This window comes from Urocampus carinirostris, chromosome 2 (assembly GCF_059441175.1).
Source record: "Urocampus carinirostris isolate Australia breed hairy pipefish chromosome 2, RoL_Ucar_1.0, whole genome shotgun sequence".
Taxonomy (NCBI): Eukaryota; Metazoa; Chordata; class Actinopteri; order Syngnathiformes; family Syngnathidae; genus Urocampus; species Urocampus carinirostris.
Genome location: NC_142350.1, coordinates 69,076,365 through 69,093,871, shown reverse-complemented (window position 1 = coordinate 69,093,871; position 17,507 = coordinate 69,076,365). Strand labels below are relative to the sequence as shown.

Here is a 17,507-nt window from a genome sequence, read left to right as displayed (position 1 = left end):
AGAGCAATTTAGACTCCATCGTTTTTCAATAATTACCAGTCAGTGTCTGACCTACCGTTTTTAAGCAACGTTTTAGAAAAAAAGGCTTTTTATTCGGCTGAGAACAGCATTTAAGAGAAATTTCAGTCTGCTTTAAGGATCGACCACATTAAAGAGACTGCAATTTTAAAGATTTGAAATGATAGGTATAACATGGACTTTAATAAACTTACAGTTCTTGTGCTACTGGATCTTAGAGCTGCCCTTGACACAGTGGATCACCACATTTTATGAAACAGACTCAGAAACCTGGTAGGCATCTCTGGTACTGTTTTCAACTGGTTTTGTTCTGATCTTGCAGACTTATTTGTAGGTATGGGTGCATGTTCCTCCAGAAGCCATGAAATCACATGTGGGGTTCCCCAAGGTTCAATTTTAGGCCCAGGTACTTTTGAATCTGTATAGGCTTCCCTTTGGGGATGTCATCAGTAGACACAGAGTCCACTTCCGTCGTTGCCCAGCTCTAAATTGACATACCGTATTTTCCGCACTATAGGGCGCACCGGGTTATAGGGCGCACCCCCAAAAAATAGTTTTTGGTCCTATTTTTGACATTCATAAGACGCACCGGATTATAAGGCGCGACAATGGGAACGTGGACAAAACAGTCAGATAGTTGAGTCCAACTTCTTACCCCCTTAACATTCCCAAAGCTTGCAAAGAAGCAAATACGTGTCGTAGACACGTGCGGATGCGGTGTCCGTACGATGTCACTCAAATGCATCGTTCCATCATTCGGAAGGTTCAAGTCTTGGGATTCAAGAAATGCCAACCATTCCTTAGTTTATATTTTCTTTTTCGCTCGCAACTTTACTGTGCATATGACAATAAACACTTGGAATTGAGTTGAATTTAAAAAAAAAACCATCACAGAAACATCGATATCACTCTGAAACAAGATACTGGGAAAATATATAGCCGGAGTAGCTCACCGAAGTCGTTGTGTTCAATAATAATATGCAACCATGGTCCTCTTATATCCGTGAGTGTAGTAAATCCAGGAGAGTAAAATATTTACAAATACAGTACAGAATAGTAAAATACTGTTTACTCTATGCCGTAGTTCTACCCAACATGCTATTCACATTCATCTTTTTCGGCCAATTGCAGGCTTTGTTTTGCCCCTTTAGCCTATGCCAGCCTGTCAATGATAAAAAGGATCCGCCCCCTTTACCTCCGAATAACTTGAGCCAATAGCGATGGATTCAAATGATGATTGACACATTGGTTAGCCAATGAAACGCCGGTATAGAAATCCCAGCATACACCGCGGACTACTTGGCGTTCGGGGGAAAATCGAGTTGGCGGCTGCAAGTTAGTTGAAAGACTTTGCGACTTAATATTGATCCATGTATAAGGCGCACTGTATTATAAGGCGCACGGTCAGCTTTTGAAAAAAATTAAGACTTTTAGGTGCGCCTTATAGTGCGGAAAATACGGTATCTTTGATGGCTCCACATTGCCGTGGCCCCTGATGACACAAGTCTTATAGGTCCCCTTTAAAATCGCATTTCAGATATGAAGTCATGGATGGCAGAGAACTTTCAACAGCTTACCCAGAAGTTTACTCATTGGTCCCCGCTCTCCCTCTATCTCTTCTTCCCGGTCTCTCTTTTTTTCTTTCTTTGAAAATCCATCCATCCATCCAACCATGATCTGTACGGCTTATCCTCAGTAGGGTCGCATGGGTGCTGGAGCCCATCTCAGCCATCTTCGGGCAGTGGGCAGGGGGACACCCTCAACTGCTTGCCAGTCAATCGCAGGGCACACAGAGACAGACAATTCGCTCGCTCATTCACACCTAGGGACAATTTGGGAAACCCACGCGAGTACGGGGAGAACAAACTCCGCACAGGAAGGTTGGTAGCTGGATTTGAACCCATGACCTCAGAACTGTGCCGCACATGCGCTAACCACTGCGCCGCCGTGCTGCCCCTTCTTTAAAAATCAGCAGACAAATTGAAAATGGCTGCAGCCTCATAAAATAATGCTTGCTTTAGAAATTAAGACTTTTATGTTGGAGGAGCAAAAAAAAAAAACATCGTCCAGAAAAGTACTTCTGGGAAAAAGTCCCATTCGCATTCGATGATCAAAGGAAAAACTAAAGGTGGAAAATGCAGGTTATTTCATGTCGAGCACCGAATCGCCACACGAGGGCGCCAAAGGTTTATGTGTGTATGACACCACCCATATCGAAGAATCCAGCCTTCACTCCTAACTTTTGACATTTCCATTTTAATGAGAGAATAATTCAAAGAAATTATGATACATCTTAGTTTTTGAGTGACCTTCGATTTTGTTTGTTTTAACGATTCTTGCGCATCTAAACTACACGAAAAGTCACTTTAAAAGTTGTGCGAAGAAAAAAAACCGGACTGCAGTTGGTCAAATAAACGAGACTTCACTCTGAATTCGCGAGTTTTAACGGCCTTCCTATTCTGTCAGACAAATATCGTTTCAACAGGTCAATGTAGGAAGTGTTTTTGCTATTAAAACTAGAATTGAATCCTCTTTATTCTCGTTTGATATCAACGTTGTGAAACGAGATTAGACTTGGCACTCCGGGGTAAAACATGTCATATAGAGAGACTTTGAAGAGAAAAGGGAGAAAAGACTGTCGTGATAAATTGGCACAAAAGAAGTTGTTCAATTAAAACAGGGCAAGATAGATGTCTAGATAGATGTCTAGATAGATAGATAGATAGATAGATAGATAGATAGATAGATAGATAGATAGATGTCTAGATAGATGTCTAGATAGATGTCTAGATAGATAGATAGATAGATAGATAGATAGATAGATAGATAGATAGATAGATAGATAGATAGATAGATAGATAGATAGATAGATAGATAGATAGATAGATGTCTAGATAGATAGATAGATAGATAGATAGATAGATAGATAGATAGATAGATAGATAGATAGATAGATAGATAGATAGATAGATAGATAGATAGATAGATAGATAGATAGATAGATAGATAGATAGATAGATAGATATCTATATAGACATCTATCTACAGATAGATATCTATCTATCTATCTATCTATCTATCTATCTATCTATCTATCTATCTATCTATCTATCTATCTATCTATCTATCTATCTATCTAGACATCTATCTATCTATCTATCTATCTATCTATCTATCTATCTATCTATCTATCTATCTATCTAGACATCTAGACATCTAGACATCTAGACATCTATCTATCTATCTAGACATCTAGACATCTAGACATCTAGACATCTATCTATCCATCTATCTAGACATCTAGACGTCTATCTATCTATAGTGAAGATTTTTTTTTCAAGAAATAAAAGTAAGACTTTTTCATGAAAAAGACCAAATAGTCTATATAAGAACCCAAAACAAACACACACGAATGGAAAAGCATATATGGTGACTTGTTCTTTTTTTGCCAAATGTAACTTTGAATATACTATTGCAAGAAACTGTGAAAAAATATACTTTGTGGCATATTTTGGGTTGTATTATTTTGCTTTCATTCTGAAAAGAAATAAATACTACAACAGCGATCATAAAATACAAAAAAATACAACTTGAAAAATACTTTTCCAGAAATATTTACAACAAAAAATGCTCCACAATTTCAACTACAGAAATACAACAAAAATGTTACAGAAATACTACTATGGAAAAAATACAAAACACTAAACAATAAATATACAGTAGTATGATGAAAATACTCCAGAAATACAAAAAACACCCCAAAAATACAACTCAAGTAATACTTCATCCATACTACTGTCACGATTGCCATGGCGCCCAATTGGCCCTGCCTGTGTGGCACCAGCTGCGGCTCGTTGAGAGATTGGTTTTCCGTCTATTTAAGCTCAATGCTCTCACTCTTCCTTTGTCAGACATGGGTTTTGACTCGTTCCTGTTGTTATTTCCTGTCCAGTATTGTTCCCATTTATTTTGTCCTGTTTAATATCAGTCTCCAGTTTACCTTCCCGTCTAGTTTGTCCTGTTTGATTTGATACCCTGTTTTGATATCTATCCTGTCTGTCCTGTCCTGATCGGTATCGACCCCATCCGGGCGATATCTGCTCGGGCATTAGATATGGATCTCATCGACCTCTGGCTTCCTATCATTCCACGCCAGACCGCCGCCTAACGTGCACGACTCCCCATTTCCCGTAAAATAAAAGGCTTGTGTGAGAAATGTCATGCATTTGGGTCCTGATCCTGTTCCGGTTCTGACAACTACAGATATACAACAAAGATTATACAATGGAAATACTACAAAAATAAACATACAGCAATACTACAACATTATGGCTACAGAAAGACTAAAAAATTACAGTAATTCTACAGATATACTATAACTGTCATGTCCTGCACGGTTGTCATGGCGCCCAGCTGGCCCCGCCCCTTGACACCGGCTGAGATGCATTGGACTGATTGCTTTTGGAGTACTTAAACGCTCCTTTTGGGACCGCCTGTTGCCAGACCATTGCTTTACCTAGTTGAAGACCAGTTCATGCCTGTTTGATCAGAGTAGTGCCTAGTTTGTCATTTTGATTGCCTTTGAACCTGTTTTGTTTTGGTCCGTTTGAGTGTCGGACAACTTTTCTTTCCTAATTAAAGTGAAAGATCGTCTACCCATATGAGTTCCGACTTCCTGCTTCCTGGTCCGCTTCCCGACAATAACAAATACTACAGAAATACTACACAGATCTAAGTGCTTGAGCACCCCGAAAACGGGCTGGTTACGCCTGTGATGAAGACACTTCAATTGAAATGGATCGATTTGAATGAAAACTTTATTCGAACATTAAAATAAAAAACTGAACAAAACAATAGCTCAACAACAAAAATAACGTTACATAATATGTTCGAAAAGGGGAAATAAGAAGTAGACGCCTATTTTCCCTACCCCTACATCTTCCCTATTAAATACACCAATAACCATTGTAATACTATTAATAATAACAGTTATGGTATAACAATAGCAACAATAACACAAAGTTAACCACAGTTGTGAAGGCAGTATTCCCAATCCCTCGTATCCCTCCTACCCCATTTTCTTCATCTCTGTATCACACCGAGAATGTTTTTTTTTTTGTATTTCAATTTGAAGACGTGAATCGTTGGACATTGTTTGATCTCGTCTTGTCAATTGTTTCAAAGTTTGATTCCGCACACAGACACGCACATCCTTTTCCTGGTGGTTCTCACCTTTGGGATTAGGAATTTACTAAAGCCCCTCAAGGGAAACTGTTGTCTTCTCTGAATCGCATTCATAATTATTTTGACAATGTACATTTTGCTCATATTTGTAACAAACTTTTCTTTTATTATTTTTGTAATCTAAAAACGGATTTTGTTTTGGAAGCATCGCCGGTTTGGACTCACTTCCGGGACTCGTGTTCCTTTAAGAAGCTGGACTAAAGGTTATTTTGTCCCGGTTCGTGGTCTTGCAGGCGTCGAGAGTCCGTCAGTGCGTGCGTGGGTGCTCGCGTGATGCTTGGGCTGCGTGGACGTCGCAGCCGCTCGGTTCTTTGTAGCTTTCCGTGAACGTTTTTGTATTTTTGCTGGCGTCTTTGAGTCTTTTCGAAGGCGATGAGAAGCGCGACGCGGTGCTCGGCAGCCGCCACCGCGTTCATCGACGCGGACACGGGAGAGGGACGACGTCCGCCGCCGCACTTTCGGCATTTTCCACTCGCATTCCTTTTTGTCTTCAACATGGAACATGGACGCTTTTTCTAATCTTTTTTTAATATCTATTTTTGGCGAGAAGCGCTCTTTTGCGTGAGAATCGGAATCATGTTGACCGGCTCGAAAAACACCTTCAAAGTCCGACAAATGGAGCCCGACATCAAGGTAACGGAACGTCAAAACAAACAGATATTTCTATTTAATGCCCGAAAAATCAAAAACAGTATCTAGTGGTTGAAAAGACGTCAAAAGACACCGAGGTTCAGACTTCAAAGTTGATACATTTTCAAGACGTCAACAAGCCGTCAAGGTTTTAGCTTGATTTTTGTTGAAAATGAGTCTTTTTTTTTTTTTCAAGATGATCTAAAAAAACACTCACATTTTTATTTATTCAGTTGAAAAGTTAAGAAAGATCATCAAGACATTGAAACGATACCAAATTTTCCATTTCATCCAGTTGAAGCCCAAGTGGAATAAAGGTCTGTTTTAGGACGTCCAAAAGACATCGGTGTTTTTCCTCCGTTTGAATAAAACGAGCTGGAAAAAGGTCGTTTTTTTCAAAAACTACGAGGATTAAATTTCAGATCAAGTCAAGTCCTATTTATTTGTTTGGCCCTTAATCACAAGGAGTCTCAAAGGGCTGCACAGACTACAGACTATTATGACAGCATCCCCTGATCTAAAACCGACATGAGGGCAAGGAAAAACTCAAAAAACCTCAACATGAGGAAAATGAAGAAACCTTGAGAAGGGACCGCACATGAAGTCATCCCCTGCATGTTGCACTAGCAGGCAAATATAACACACTGTCCCCTTGAGCACTCATTTTGATCATTTTCATTGGAAAACTCCAAAATGCAAAAAGCCTCGTTCAACAGTGATAAAAATCTTGTTAAATCAAACGAATATAGACGCTTCCCTACTTATCGGCCATTCGGCTTACGTAAAACGGTCGATACGATAATTTTGTTCGGAATGTCAAAAAATATCCGGACATTGCTGTGAGTTAGATTTTGTATTTTGTTCACCTTTTTCCGAGTAGAGGAAATTACCGTAGTGCTTCTTTCCGCCGATGTTTACAATCCAATTATTTTTCATGGGTTTTATAAAATGTATTGAATTGGAGATTTCCTTCTCTTCTTGTACACTTCATGTTTGTCTTCAGCACTTTGAGTTGAAATTCAATGGCTGAAAAGTTTCCGTAGATAAAAGCTTTGGAGCTTTTTGCATCGTTGGCTTTATAAAGTTCTTTTTCGAGACCTTCGAATGACATCAAGGTTTTAATTTTTCAGGTGGTTCAAGTCAAGTCAGGTGATGCCGTAAAGTTTTAAAGAGAGACAAGTAAAGAGTCACGTCCTGTTTATTTGTGACGTCCTTAGTCACAAAGAGTCTCAAAGGGCTGCACAGATCAAAGTCTATTGCAAACTACAGACTATTAAGACACTCCCCTCATCTAAAACCTACACGAGGGTGAATAATACACATATCAACATAAAATATAGATTATGCTTATGCTATAGAATAGAAGTGTATTTTAAGCTTAGATTGAAACATTTCCACTGAGGTTGCAGATCCAATCTCAGGGGCAAGAGCATTCCACAGCACCGGGGCCCCAATGGAGAATGCTCTGCTGATTTCTTCTTGGCTCTTGGGATCGCCGAGTAGACCGGCGTTTTCAGAGCAAATGCCCCAGACTGGAACATAGGGGGAAATTAAAGATATGAGGGAGCAAGTCCATGCATGAATTTGTATACTACCAACCTAGAACCTAGAAAATCCCATCTTAAGCTAACAGGGAGCCGATGCAGTTTAGCTCAAATCGAGGTCATGTGATCAAACTTTCTTGTCTTCGTTAAAATCCTGGCTGCAGCATTTTGTACTCGCTGAAGGCTCTCGATTTTGGACTTCGGGAGACTGGAGAATTCAAAGTCGAAAGAGGGTCTTTTTCAGCATGTGAAAATCAGTTTTTGCACTCTTTGTTAAGATGTTTACAGGACACCCGTGTTTTGGCTTCGGTGGCTTGAAAAAGAATGAAAATAGCTTTTTCCCAGGACGTCAAAAGACTGCCTTTTTGGCGTCTGATTAAGACCAGGGGAACACAGAGATTCGTTGGATCCATGTTGGCCGGCCTCTACATATTCTAGACATCCGGTTGTGGTCCGTATTATGACTAGTTTTTGCCCATAATCGACTGGAATTGGAATGAGTCAAGAAAAAAACCAATCTCTTTTCTTTTCATTTTGATTGAAATCACAACCGGCAGAAAGGGCTTGAGAAGATGGATAGATAATACCTATCTATCGATAGAGAGAGATAGATAGCTACTGTAGATAGAGAGAGAGAGAGAGATATAGACAGATAGATAGATAGGCCACAGTTTTGCCTTCATGAAGTTGAAGTTGAAAAAAAGTAATTTTCTCAACATTCAAAATATACTTGAGTTGTCATTTTATTCAGTTAAAGTCAAAGTTGAATAAAGATCAGTTTTTAGAACAACTGCACTTGAATAAAACCGAGTTGAAAAAAGGTCTTTTTGGAGACATTGAAAAGACGCCAAGCTTTCGGCCTTCAAGTGACATTGTCGAAAAAAGATTTGATTCAAGACATTTAAAAGATGGCAAGATTTTGATTCTTGTCCTGCGATTGGCTGGCAACCAGTTCAGGGTGTCCCCTGCCCACTGCCCCATGATTGCTGGGATGGGCTCCAGCACCCCCGCGACCCTACTGAGGATAAGCGGTGCAGCTAATGAGATGAAGATTTTGATTTCATTTGCTTGAAAAGGTTTTTTTCCCCAACATGTGAAACAGTCAACATTATAGTGGCTAACTTTAGACTAATTGCACAAAACAATTCTGTTTTTGCGCTCCAAACTTTTAGTCGTCCGTTTTTGGCCCTAAATCGGACCTCACCGATATTGGACCACAGTCACTGCAATATGTGATTGTTATTTTGGATGACCTCATGTCCAGTCCCTCCCAAGGTTTCTTCATTCCTCACACTGACGTTTTTGAGTTTTTCCTTGCCCTCATGTCGGTTTTAGATCAGGGGATGCTTGTCGTAATCGCCTCCATTCTTCACAGCCCTTTGAGACTCCTTGTGATTGAAGGGCCAAACAAATAAACATGACTTGAGTGAGTTCTACAAAAATAGCATAACATCTGCCTGTTTTTCTGTATGAAATTGCATTATGATAATAAATTCACATTAAAACTGCATATATGTATATATTAGTTTTAATGTGAATATTGTATTTTATTATTTATTATTCATTCAGTACTAAGGACGTCCTCTTAAATCATATTTTCCATTGTTATGTTTTGATTTCATTTATTACTAAAATAGTCCATTGAAATTAATAATATAATTTTTATTTTATTTATTTAATATTGCCACTAAATTCCTTTATAAATATGTTTAAATAATAATATTATTAATTTCAATGGACAATTTTAGTAATATATTTCAACATATTCATATATTATTATTAATTATATAAATCATGGATATAAATATAAAAATATAATATATATAGTACCTAAGTGGACTCATTTAGTAATAAATATTTTAACAAAAAAAAAAAAAAGATGAAGCAAATATTGGTACTCAATAATATAAAAACATAAAAAATACGTAATAATTTAATGTATGTGTATATAATCTATTCATGGATTGTTTTGACAAAATGGTCTCGTTCCCTACAAAATAAAAACAATTTCTGATTTAGTTTTTGGTTTGCTAAAAAGTCATTTGGAGTGCGGCCTCATTTTCGATGTATTTTGGGGCAAAACGGGCAATTGGGAGTTCCTGGTGGATTTCTTCCTCTGTGGTTATTTAAGGCGCAGGGGAAACGCTGACAGATGCCGGTGGGCGGGGCTTGCTCGCCCGGAGGAGGAGAGAAGGGCACATGTGGCCGCGTCGCCATGGAGACGGCTGCACTGGAATTTCACAAATGAGTCGTCGCCGCACTTCTTCTTCGGCCTCGTTCTGTTTTTTTTCCGTTTCCGACGCGTTCTCCTCGTCATCTTAGAACGAGGAAAATAATCCAGCTTGTGAGCTATCCCGGACTTTCTCGGACTTTCTGTTTGTCGGAGGGGAGGCGGGGGTAGCGCTCGCCTCACCTGTGGCCTCCAGACTTGACAAATGTATTCCTTATGATCTATTTAATGTGCTTTTGCTGTATTTATTTTTTAATTTTTTAATGTGAGTTCTGTTCCAAAGCCCCCCAATCCAACTGGGTTACTTCAGCCAAACAAAGGAGGTGAGGCAGGTATTGGTCTCGCCTCATCTGGTGCCACCAGACATGAAAAATCCATTCCATATTTTCCATTTCGTGTGCTTTAGATTTTTAAGTGAATTCTATTTCAATGCAACTCCCAACAGCTCAATGAAAAACTGGAGGCAGAGGTCAGTCTTGCCTCACCCGGCACCAGCTGACTTGAAAAAATAGAGTGCGGACGACGATATTTTCAATCTGTTGTGCTTTGGCCATATACTTTTTAGGTGAATTTTATTTCAATGCCTACAACTCCAGCTAGGTGACTGCAGCAAAATGAAAGACTGGAGGCAGAGGTCAGTCTTGCCTCACCTGGCACCGGCTGACTTGACAAATAGGGTGTGGATTATATAACAGTCCAGTTGTGCTTTTTCTGCGGAATTTCTGAGATGAATTCTTGTCCAAAATTGCCAAGACTAACCGGGTGACTATAGAAAAACAGAGGAGGGGAGGCAGGGGTTGTTTTTGCCTCACCTTTCAGGAGCTGACCCAATAAATATAACGCAGAAGACTCATTTTTCAGTTTTTGTGTGTTTTCTAGAGAAATTTTGCCGAAAATGGTTTCAAAGCTGCCAAATCATTTCGACTTCAGTGAAATGGAGGGTAGGCGGGGTTGGTCTTGCCTCACTTTAATTGAGGTGACTTGACAAATATAGCATGGACGACTATATCGGTCACTTGTGCTTTTTCTATACAACTTTTCAATTGAATTACCGTATTTTCCGCACTATAAGGCGCACCGGGTTATAGGGCGCACTGGGTTATAGGGCGCACCCCGAAAAAATAGTTTTTGGTCCTAATAAGGCGCTACAATGGGAACGTCAGCAAAACAGTCAGATGGTTCAGTCCAATTTATTACCCCCTTAACATTCCCAAAGCTTGCAAAGACGCAAATACGTGTCAAGAACACGTGCGGATGCTTTGTCCGTACGATGTCACTCAAATGCATCATTTCAAATATCATTCTGAAGGTTCAAGTCTTAGGATTCAAGAAATGCCAACCATTCCTTAGTTTCTATTTTCTTTTTCGCTCGCAACTTTACTGTATATATGACAATAAACACTCGGAATTGAGTTGAATTTAAAAATAGACACTCCATTCCATCCATGATCTGCACCGCTTATCACAGAAACATCGAGTTCAGTCTGAAACAAGATACTGGGAAAATATATAGCCGGAGTAGCTCACCGAAGTCGTTGTGTTCAATAATAATGTGCAGCCATGGTCCTCTTATATCCGTGAGTGTAGTAAATCCAGGAGAATAAAATATTTACAAATACAGAAAAGTAAAAAATGTTTTCTCTATGCCGTAGTGCAACCCTACGTGTGATTCACATTCATCTTTTTCGGCCAATTGCAGGCTTTGTTTTGCCGCTTCAGCCTATGCTAGGCTGTAAATGATAAAAAGGATCCGCCCCTTTACCTCCGAATAACTTTAGCCAATAGTGATCGATTCAAATGATGATTGACACGTTGGTTGGCCAATGAAACGCCGGTATATAAATCCCAGCATACACCGCGGACTACTTGGCGTTCGGGGGAAAATCGAGTCGGCGGCTGCTTGCAATAGTTGGAAGACTTTGCGACTTAATGTTGATCCATAAATAAGGCGCACTGTATTATAAGGCGCATGGTCAGCTTTTGAAAAAAAATAAAGGCTTTTAGGTGCGCCTTATAGTGCGGAAAATACGGTAAGTTCTAAAGATGACAAGACAAACTGGGTGAACTCGGCAAAGCAAACGGGGAGAGGCTGCGGTTGGTCTTGCCTCACTTGGCACCAGCTGACTCACACACCACGGTATTCCTTGGTGGTTGTGCTTTTCTGTGGATTTTTTTCAATGCATTCTGGTCCAAAACTGCCAAGACCAACAAAGTGACGGCAGCAAAACAGAGGAGGGGAGGCGAGGGGTTTGTCCCGCCTCACCCGGCTCCAGTTGTCTTGTCAAATATAGCGCGCGCAACTGTATTCCTCAGTCGTTGTGCTTTTCTGTGGAATTTTTAAAGTGCATTGTGTTTCAAAGATGGCATGTCCAATTGGGTGACTTCACTAAAAATGAAGGAGGGTAGGCGGAGGTTGGTCTTGCCTCACCTGCCCTTAGCTGACTTGACAAATCTATTCTATATTCTCTATTTGATGCGCTTTGGCCGAGAAATTAAACGTGCATCAATTTGGTCAGCGGCAGCATGGCGGCGCAGTGGTTAGCACGTGTGCGGCACAGTTTTGTGGTCATGAGATGGAATCTCCTGTGTAGAGTTTGCATGTTCTCCCCGTGCTTGCGTGGGTTTCCTCCGGTCACTCCGGTTTCCTCCCGCACTCCAAAAACATGCATGTCAGGTGAATTGGTCAGTCCAAATTGTCCCTAGGTCTGAATGAGAATTGTCTGTCCCTGTGTGGCCTGCGACTGGCTGGCAACCAGTTCAGGGTGTCCCACTGCCCGAAGATACCCGACTGCCCATTTTGCACATCTGGTTTGCTGCTCCTCTTGCACTTCTGTTCTCCTCTGCACTATCGTACTCCAGTGTTATTGTTATTGTATAATGACTTGTTTACCTGACTGCCCACATCTGGTGAGCTGCTCCTCTTGCACTCTTTGCACTACTGTATAATATTATACATACCTATCATCATTTAGTATATTATTAGTACTTCAATAATCCGACTCAATACAACATTTGATTTATATCTGTACATTCAAGAAAACTGCGGGTCAGAAATATCGACATTTCGTTCTGTATACACGCGTACAAGAATGACAATAAAGTAGATCTGAATCTGAATAACTGGGATGGGCTCCAGCACCCCCGCGGCCCTACTGAGGATAAGCGGTGCAGATCATGGATGGAAATTTGGTCAGCTTTATACACTGGATATTTTTCAAAAAGAGATTTGAGAGGCAGGTTTTTGTGCTAGCTTAACACATGCACAACTTGATAGTTTTAGCTAACACGTCTTCTTTAGTGCGTCTCATCGTTTGCCACGAGTGTGTCTCGCAGAGAGAAAGACCCAAGTGTTCAGGTGGGCTTGCTTTGCCACGTGTCCATCATAAATCAAGGTCAAACTGAAGCCAGCGTTTGCACTGTTTTTTTTTTTTTTTTTAGAGCGCCTCGTCGTCACGGTAAAAAAATAGCCTAGCGTGATTCTATCGGCCGGTTTCAACATCGTCTTTGGGGAAGCGGCGGAATATGTCGAAATGCCGGTCATGTGACCGACACGTGCACCAAAAAAAACGGGATTTCCCCCAAAATCTTGTTAATCACGTAGGAAAGTTTAAGTGAGTTGATTATGGTGCTCGCCTCATAAAGCGCAAAGTGCTTCTCGTTGTGGGGGGTGCCCTCAATGTAACTGGCTCCATATGTTGAGGATTGGGGGGGCTCTCTCTGTGTGTTTTTTTTTTTTTTTCCCCTTTATTGCCGAAACAGACAAAACGTTTCAGGATCGTCGACCGGCTACGATGTCGCGGCAGTTTGTTTTGGTGTTTGCGTGAATGTGGTTACGAGGCGTCGCCCGACATTTTGGGAGAAGAAAAAAACAAATGTCAGGCCGAGGAATTCGAGGCTTAGAAAAGGCTTGAGGTAAGGTGTAAAGGATAGGGTCAGGGGCTTGAGGGCTAAAGAAGATTTAGAGGAAGGGTTTGGGTTTAGACCAGGGGTGTCAAACTCATTTTAACTCTGGAGGCCACCCGTTAGACAAAACCATTCTCTCAGGGTCCAGACGAGTAGATGACTGGGAAAGAAAATAAGAAAAAAAGAAATAACGAGAGAGACAGAGATAGAGGGAGAGGGAAAAAAGGAAGAGAGGGCAAAATAAGGAAAAAAAAACCACAGATAGAGAAAGAGACAAAGAGAGTCAAAGAGAGATAGAGTGAGTGAAAAAGGGAAGAAGAGAGAAAAAATGAAGAGAGCAAAATAAGGTAAAAAAGCACAGATGGAGAAAGAGACAAAGAGAGTCAGAGAGAGATAGAGTGCATGAAAAAGGGAAGAAGAGAGAGAGAGAGAGAAAGAGAAAAAATGAAGAAAGAGCAAAATAAGGTAAAAAAACACGGATTGAGAAAGAGACAGTGCAAAGAGAGATGAGTGAAAAAGGGAGGGAGAGAGAGAGAGAGAGAGAGAGAAATGCAACTACAGCGTCTTTGTGAGGGGCACGTGGCTTTGGCAACATCAAGTGGACATATTTCAACCTGCAGCTCGTTTTTCTCCTACACTTCTCTGAGCGTTGTCTCGCGGGCCGGATTCAATCCCTTAGCGGGCCTGATGCGGGCCGCCTGTTTGACACCCCTGGTTTATACCGTTACAGTTTGAGGGATAGAGAAAAGTGAGGGGAAGGGTTAGGCAGTTAGTTTGAGGGTTAAAGAAGCGTTAGGGGAAGGGTTAGGGGTTAGATGGTTCCATTCAAAGGAAAAGAAGATTTAGGGGTTAGAGATTGACAGTTTGAGGGATGGAGAAAGGTCCAGGAGTTAGACAGTTTCCCATTTTGAGGGCTAGAGAAGGGTTAGGGGAGGCTTTAGGTAGTAACAGTTTGAGTGTTAAAAAAGGGTTAGTGGTTAAACGGTTACCTTTTGAGGGATAGAGAAGAGGTAAAGGAAAGGTTAGGGTTAGGGGTTAGAGAAGGGGTAGGCAAACTGTCTTTTTCAGCTGTCCTCTAACCGAGAATGGTCCAAATAGGATGACCATATATAAAAGTAAATCAAGAAATAGGAATAAAATGTTTTTGGGTGCCCACTTTGTCCCTATTTTCCCTTTGTGGGTCGACAACAAAAATTCTAAATGATTCAATTATTATACTACAAAATTGACTGCAATTACTACAAAACTCATTCTCAAATGGATTGCTTAAAAACAGGGACGTAATATGTTTTTTCTTCTCATTCTGAATCGAAAAAAAAATACCATAGAAATTCTACTATCATATAAAAATACTGCTACAGAGTCATTATCCCAAAAAAAAAACATAGTAATGTTACAAAAAGACAAACAATTCTACAAAAATAACATCATGGTCATAATTGATAAATACTCCAAAAACACGATTGTGGAAAGCCGTGTCACTCGGGTCAGGGTGACACAACACACTCTTTTGTTCAACAGCAGGGCCTGACAGCTTTTGCTGGTTTACCCCTGCCCCATCATACAGGTGCCCAGCCCATCCCTTAGAACGCGCCCAAACATTCCACTATCCTTTCACAACACCTCTCCACTCCTTTCTATCACCTACAAGAGCTCTAGCTTCCATTATATTTCGACCTCTTTCCTGCAGTGCACTCATAACACCATCCATCCAGGTCAATGGCGGCCTTCCTCTTGGTCTCCTTCCATTGACTCCTGGCAAAAGTAGCACTATACTAATATTAAAATACAAAAATAATATTACAAAAATATTACGACAGAAATACAACTACAGAAATACTACAACATGACTCTTACAATAATACAACTAGTGCCGTACTATAAGGCGCACCTAAAAGCCTTGATTTTTTTTTCAAAAGCTGACCATGCGCCTTATAATACAGTGCGCCTTATTTATGGATCAACATGAAGTCGCAAAGTCTTCCAACTAACTTGCAGCCGCCGACTCGATTTCCCCCCGAACGCCAAGTCGTCCGCGGTGTATGCTGGGATTTATTTACCGGCGTTTCATTGGCTAACCAATGAGTCAATCATCATTTGAATGGATTACTATTGGCTAAAGTGATTCGGAGCCTCGGATAGGCTAGAGGGCCGAAACAAACCCTGCAATTGGCCAAAAAAGATGTGTCGTTCATCCGTTAAATCGATCACTATTGGCTAAAGTTATTCGGAGGTCAAGGGGCGAATCCTTTTTATCATTTACAGGCTGGCATTGGCTCAAACGGCAAAACAAAGCCTGCAATTGGCCGAAAAAGATGAATGCGTACAGCACGTGGCTGACAGCATACAGAAAGCATTTTTTTTACTATTTTGTATTTGTAAATATTTAATCTCCTGGATTTACTACACTCACAGATATAAGAGGACATTGGCTGCACATTATTATGAACACAACGACTTCGGTGAGCTACTCCGGCTATATATTATCCCTGTATCTTGTTTCAGACTGAACGCAATGTTTCTGTGATAAGCGGTGCAGATCATGGATGGAATGGAGTGTCTATTTTTAAATTCAACTCAATTCCGAGTGTTTATTGTCATATGCACAGTAAAGTTGCGGGCAAAAAAGAAAATAGAAACTAAGGAATGGTTGGCATTTCTTGAATCCCAAGACTTGAACATTCCGAATGATGGAACGATGCATTTGAGTGACATCGTACGGACACCGCATCCGCACGTGTTCTCGACTCGTATTTGCGTCTTTGCAAGCTTTGGAATGTTAAGGGGGTAAGAAGTTTGCACGATCTGACTGTTTTGTCCACCTTCCCATTGTAGCGCCTTATAATCCGGTGCGTCTTATGTATGTCAAAAATAGGATCAAAAACTATTTTTTCGGGGTGGGCCCTATAACCCGGTGCGCCCTATAGTGCGGAAAATACGGTAATACTACAAATATACCTCTAATATACAACAAAAATCTAATAGCGCTGTTTTTGTGGAAAAACCCATTTGGCCCAACCTGATCCAGATCCTAACTTCCAAAGCCCAGACTCCATTCAGTTTGAGACCCCTGAGTTAGAGGGTTAGAGTTGGAAGGTGAAAGAAGAGTTAGTGTTAGGGGAAGAGTTTGAGGGTTAGGGTTAAGGGTTATGATCTAGGAGTTAGAGGAAGATTTTCAGGTTAGTCACAGGTCAGTAGCCGGGACAGGAGAGCAAAAAATGGGTCGAAGCCGGGAAACAGACAGGGGCCAAAACAGGAGCGATTCAGGGTGGAAAAGCTTGCCTAGCGGGAACTGAGGTTCACAGACGGACCGACAAAAGGGGACTGACAGGACCGAGTTTAACTTTGGGGTAACTATGGGGTTAGAGGCTTTCGGTTGGAAGGTTTTGGTTCAGTTTGAAGGAACTCCTTTGAACTCATTTCAATCATTTTGGAATGGACCCTGAAATGCATGGATTTCCCCGCCTGCCATAAAACAGGAAAATGTTGTTTTCCGTCTTCGGGTTTTGCGGGTCGTCGCGTTCTTTCCAAAGTCAAAGCAGATGTTTTGCAAAGCTCTCGTTTTACAACCGGCGCACATTGACGGCAGTCAAAAGAAATTCCTTTTTTTTTTTTTTTTAATGGTAGCGTTGACCCCGACTCCGACGTTGACCTGTTTTTGTTTTGGTCCGCAGGAAAGGATGTTGAACCAGAGCGAGAGCGGGGCCGGGGTTCGCCAGGTCTCGGGATTGCAATGTCTTCCAGGTGAGGATTTTTCTGTCCCTTTTCGGGGGCGGGGGGGTTACTCTTTATCGCCCCCATGTGACAAAATCACGTTTTGCGGCATTTCCGTCCTTGCATAAACAAACGTGTCCCAAATGGCTCTTTTCCTCTTCGGCCTTCCCCGGAATGTCTTTCTTCTGTTCCTGGGCCGGAAGAATCCACTCTTTCCTCCCGCG

General features: G+C 41.0%; 1 protein-coding gene across 1 annotated transcript in view; it reads left to right on the top strand.

The window, feature by feature from the left end:
- Positions 1–5,456: 5,456 nt before the first annotated feature.
- The window catches only part of mtmr11 (myotubularin related protein 11), a 39,464-nt gene continuing 27,413 nt past the window's right edge, over positions 5,457–17,507 (top strand). The window contains exons 1-2 of the mRNA XM_088327639.1: positions 5,457–5,895; positions 17,244–17,313. Coding sequence (XP_088183765.1) covers positions 5,839–5,895; positions 17,244–17,313 — 127 coding nt within the window. The 5' untranslated portion in view covers positions 5,457–5,838. The remainder of the gene's footprint in view (positions 5,896–17,243; positions 17,314–17,507) is intronic.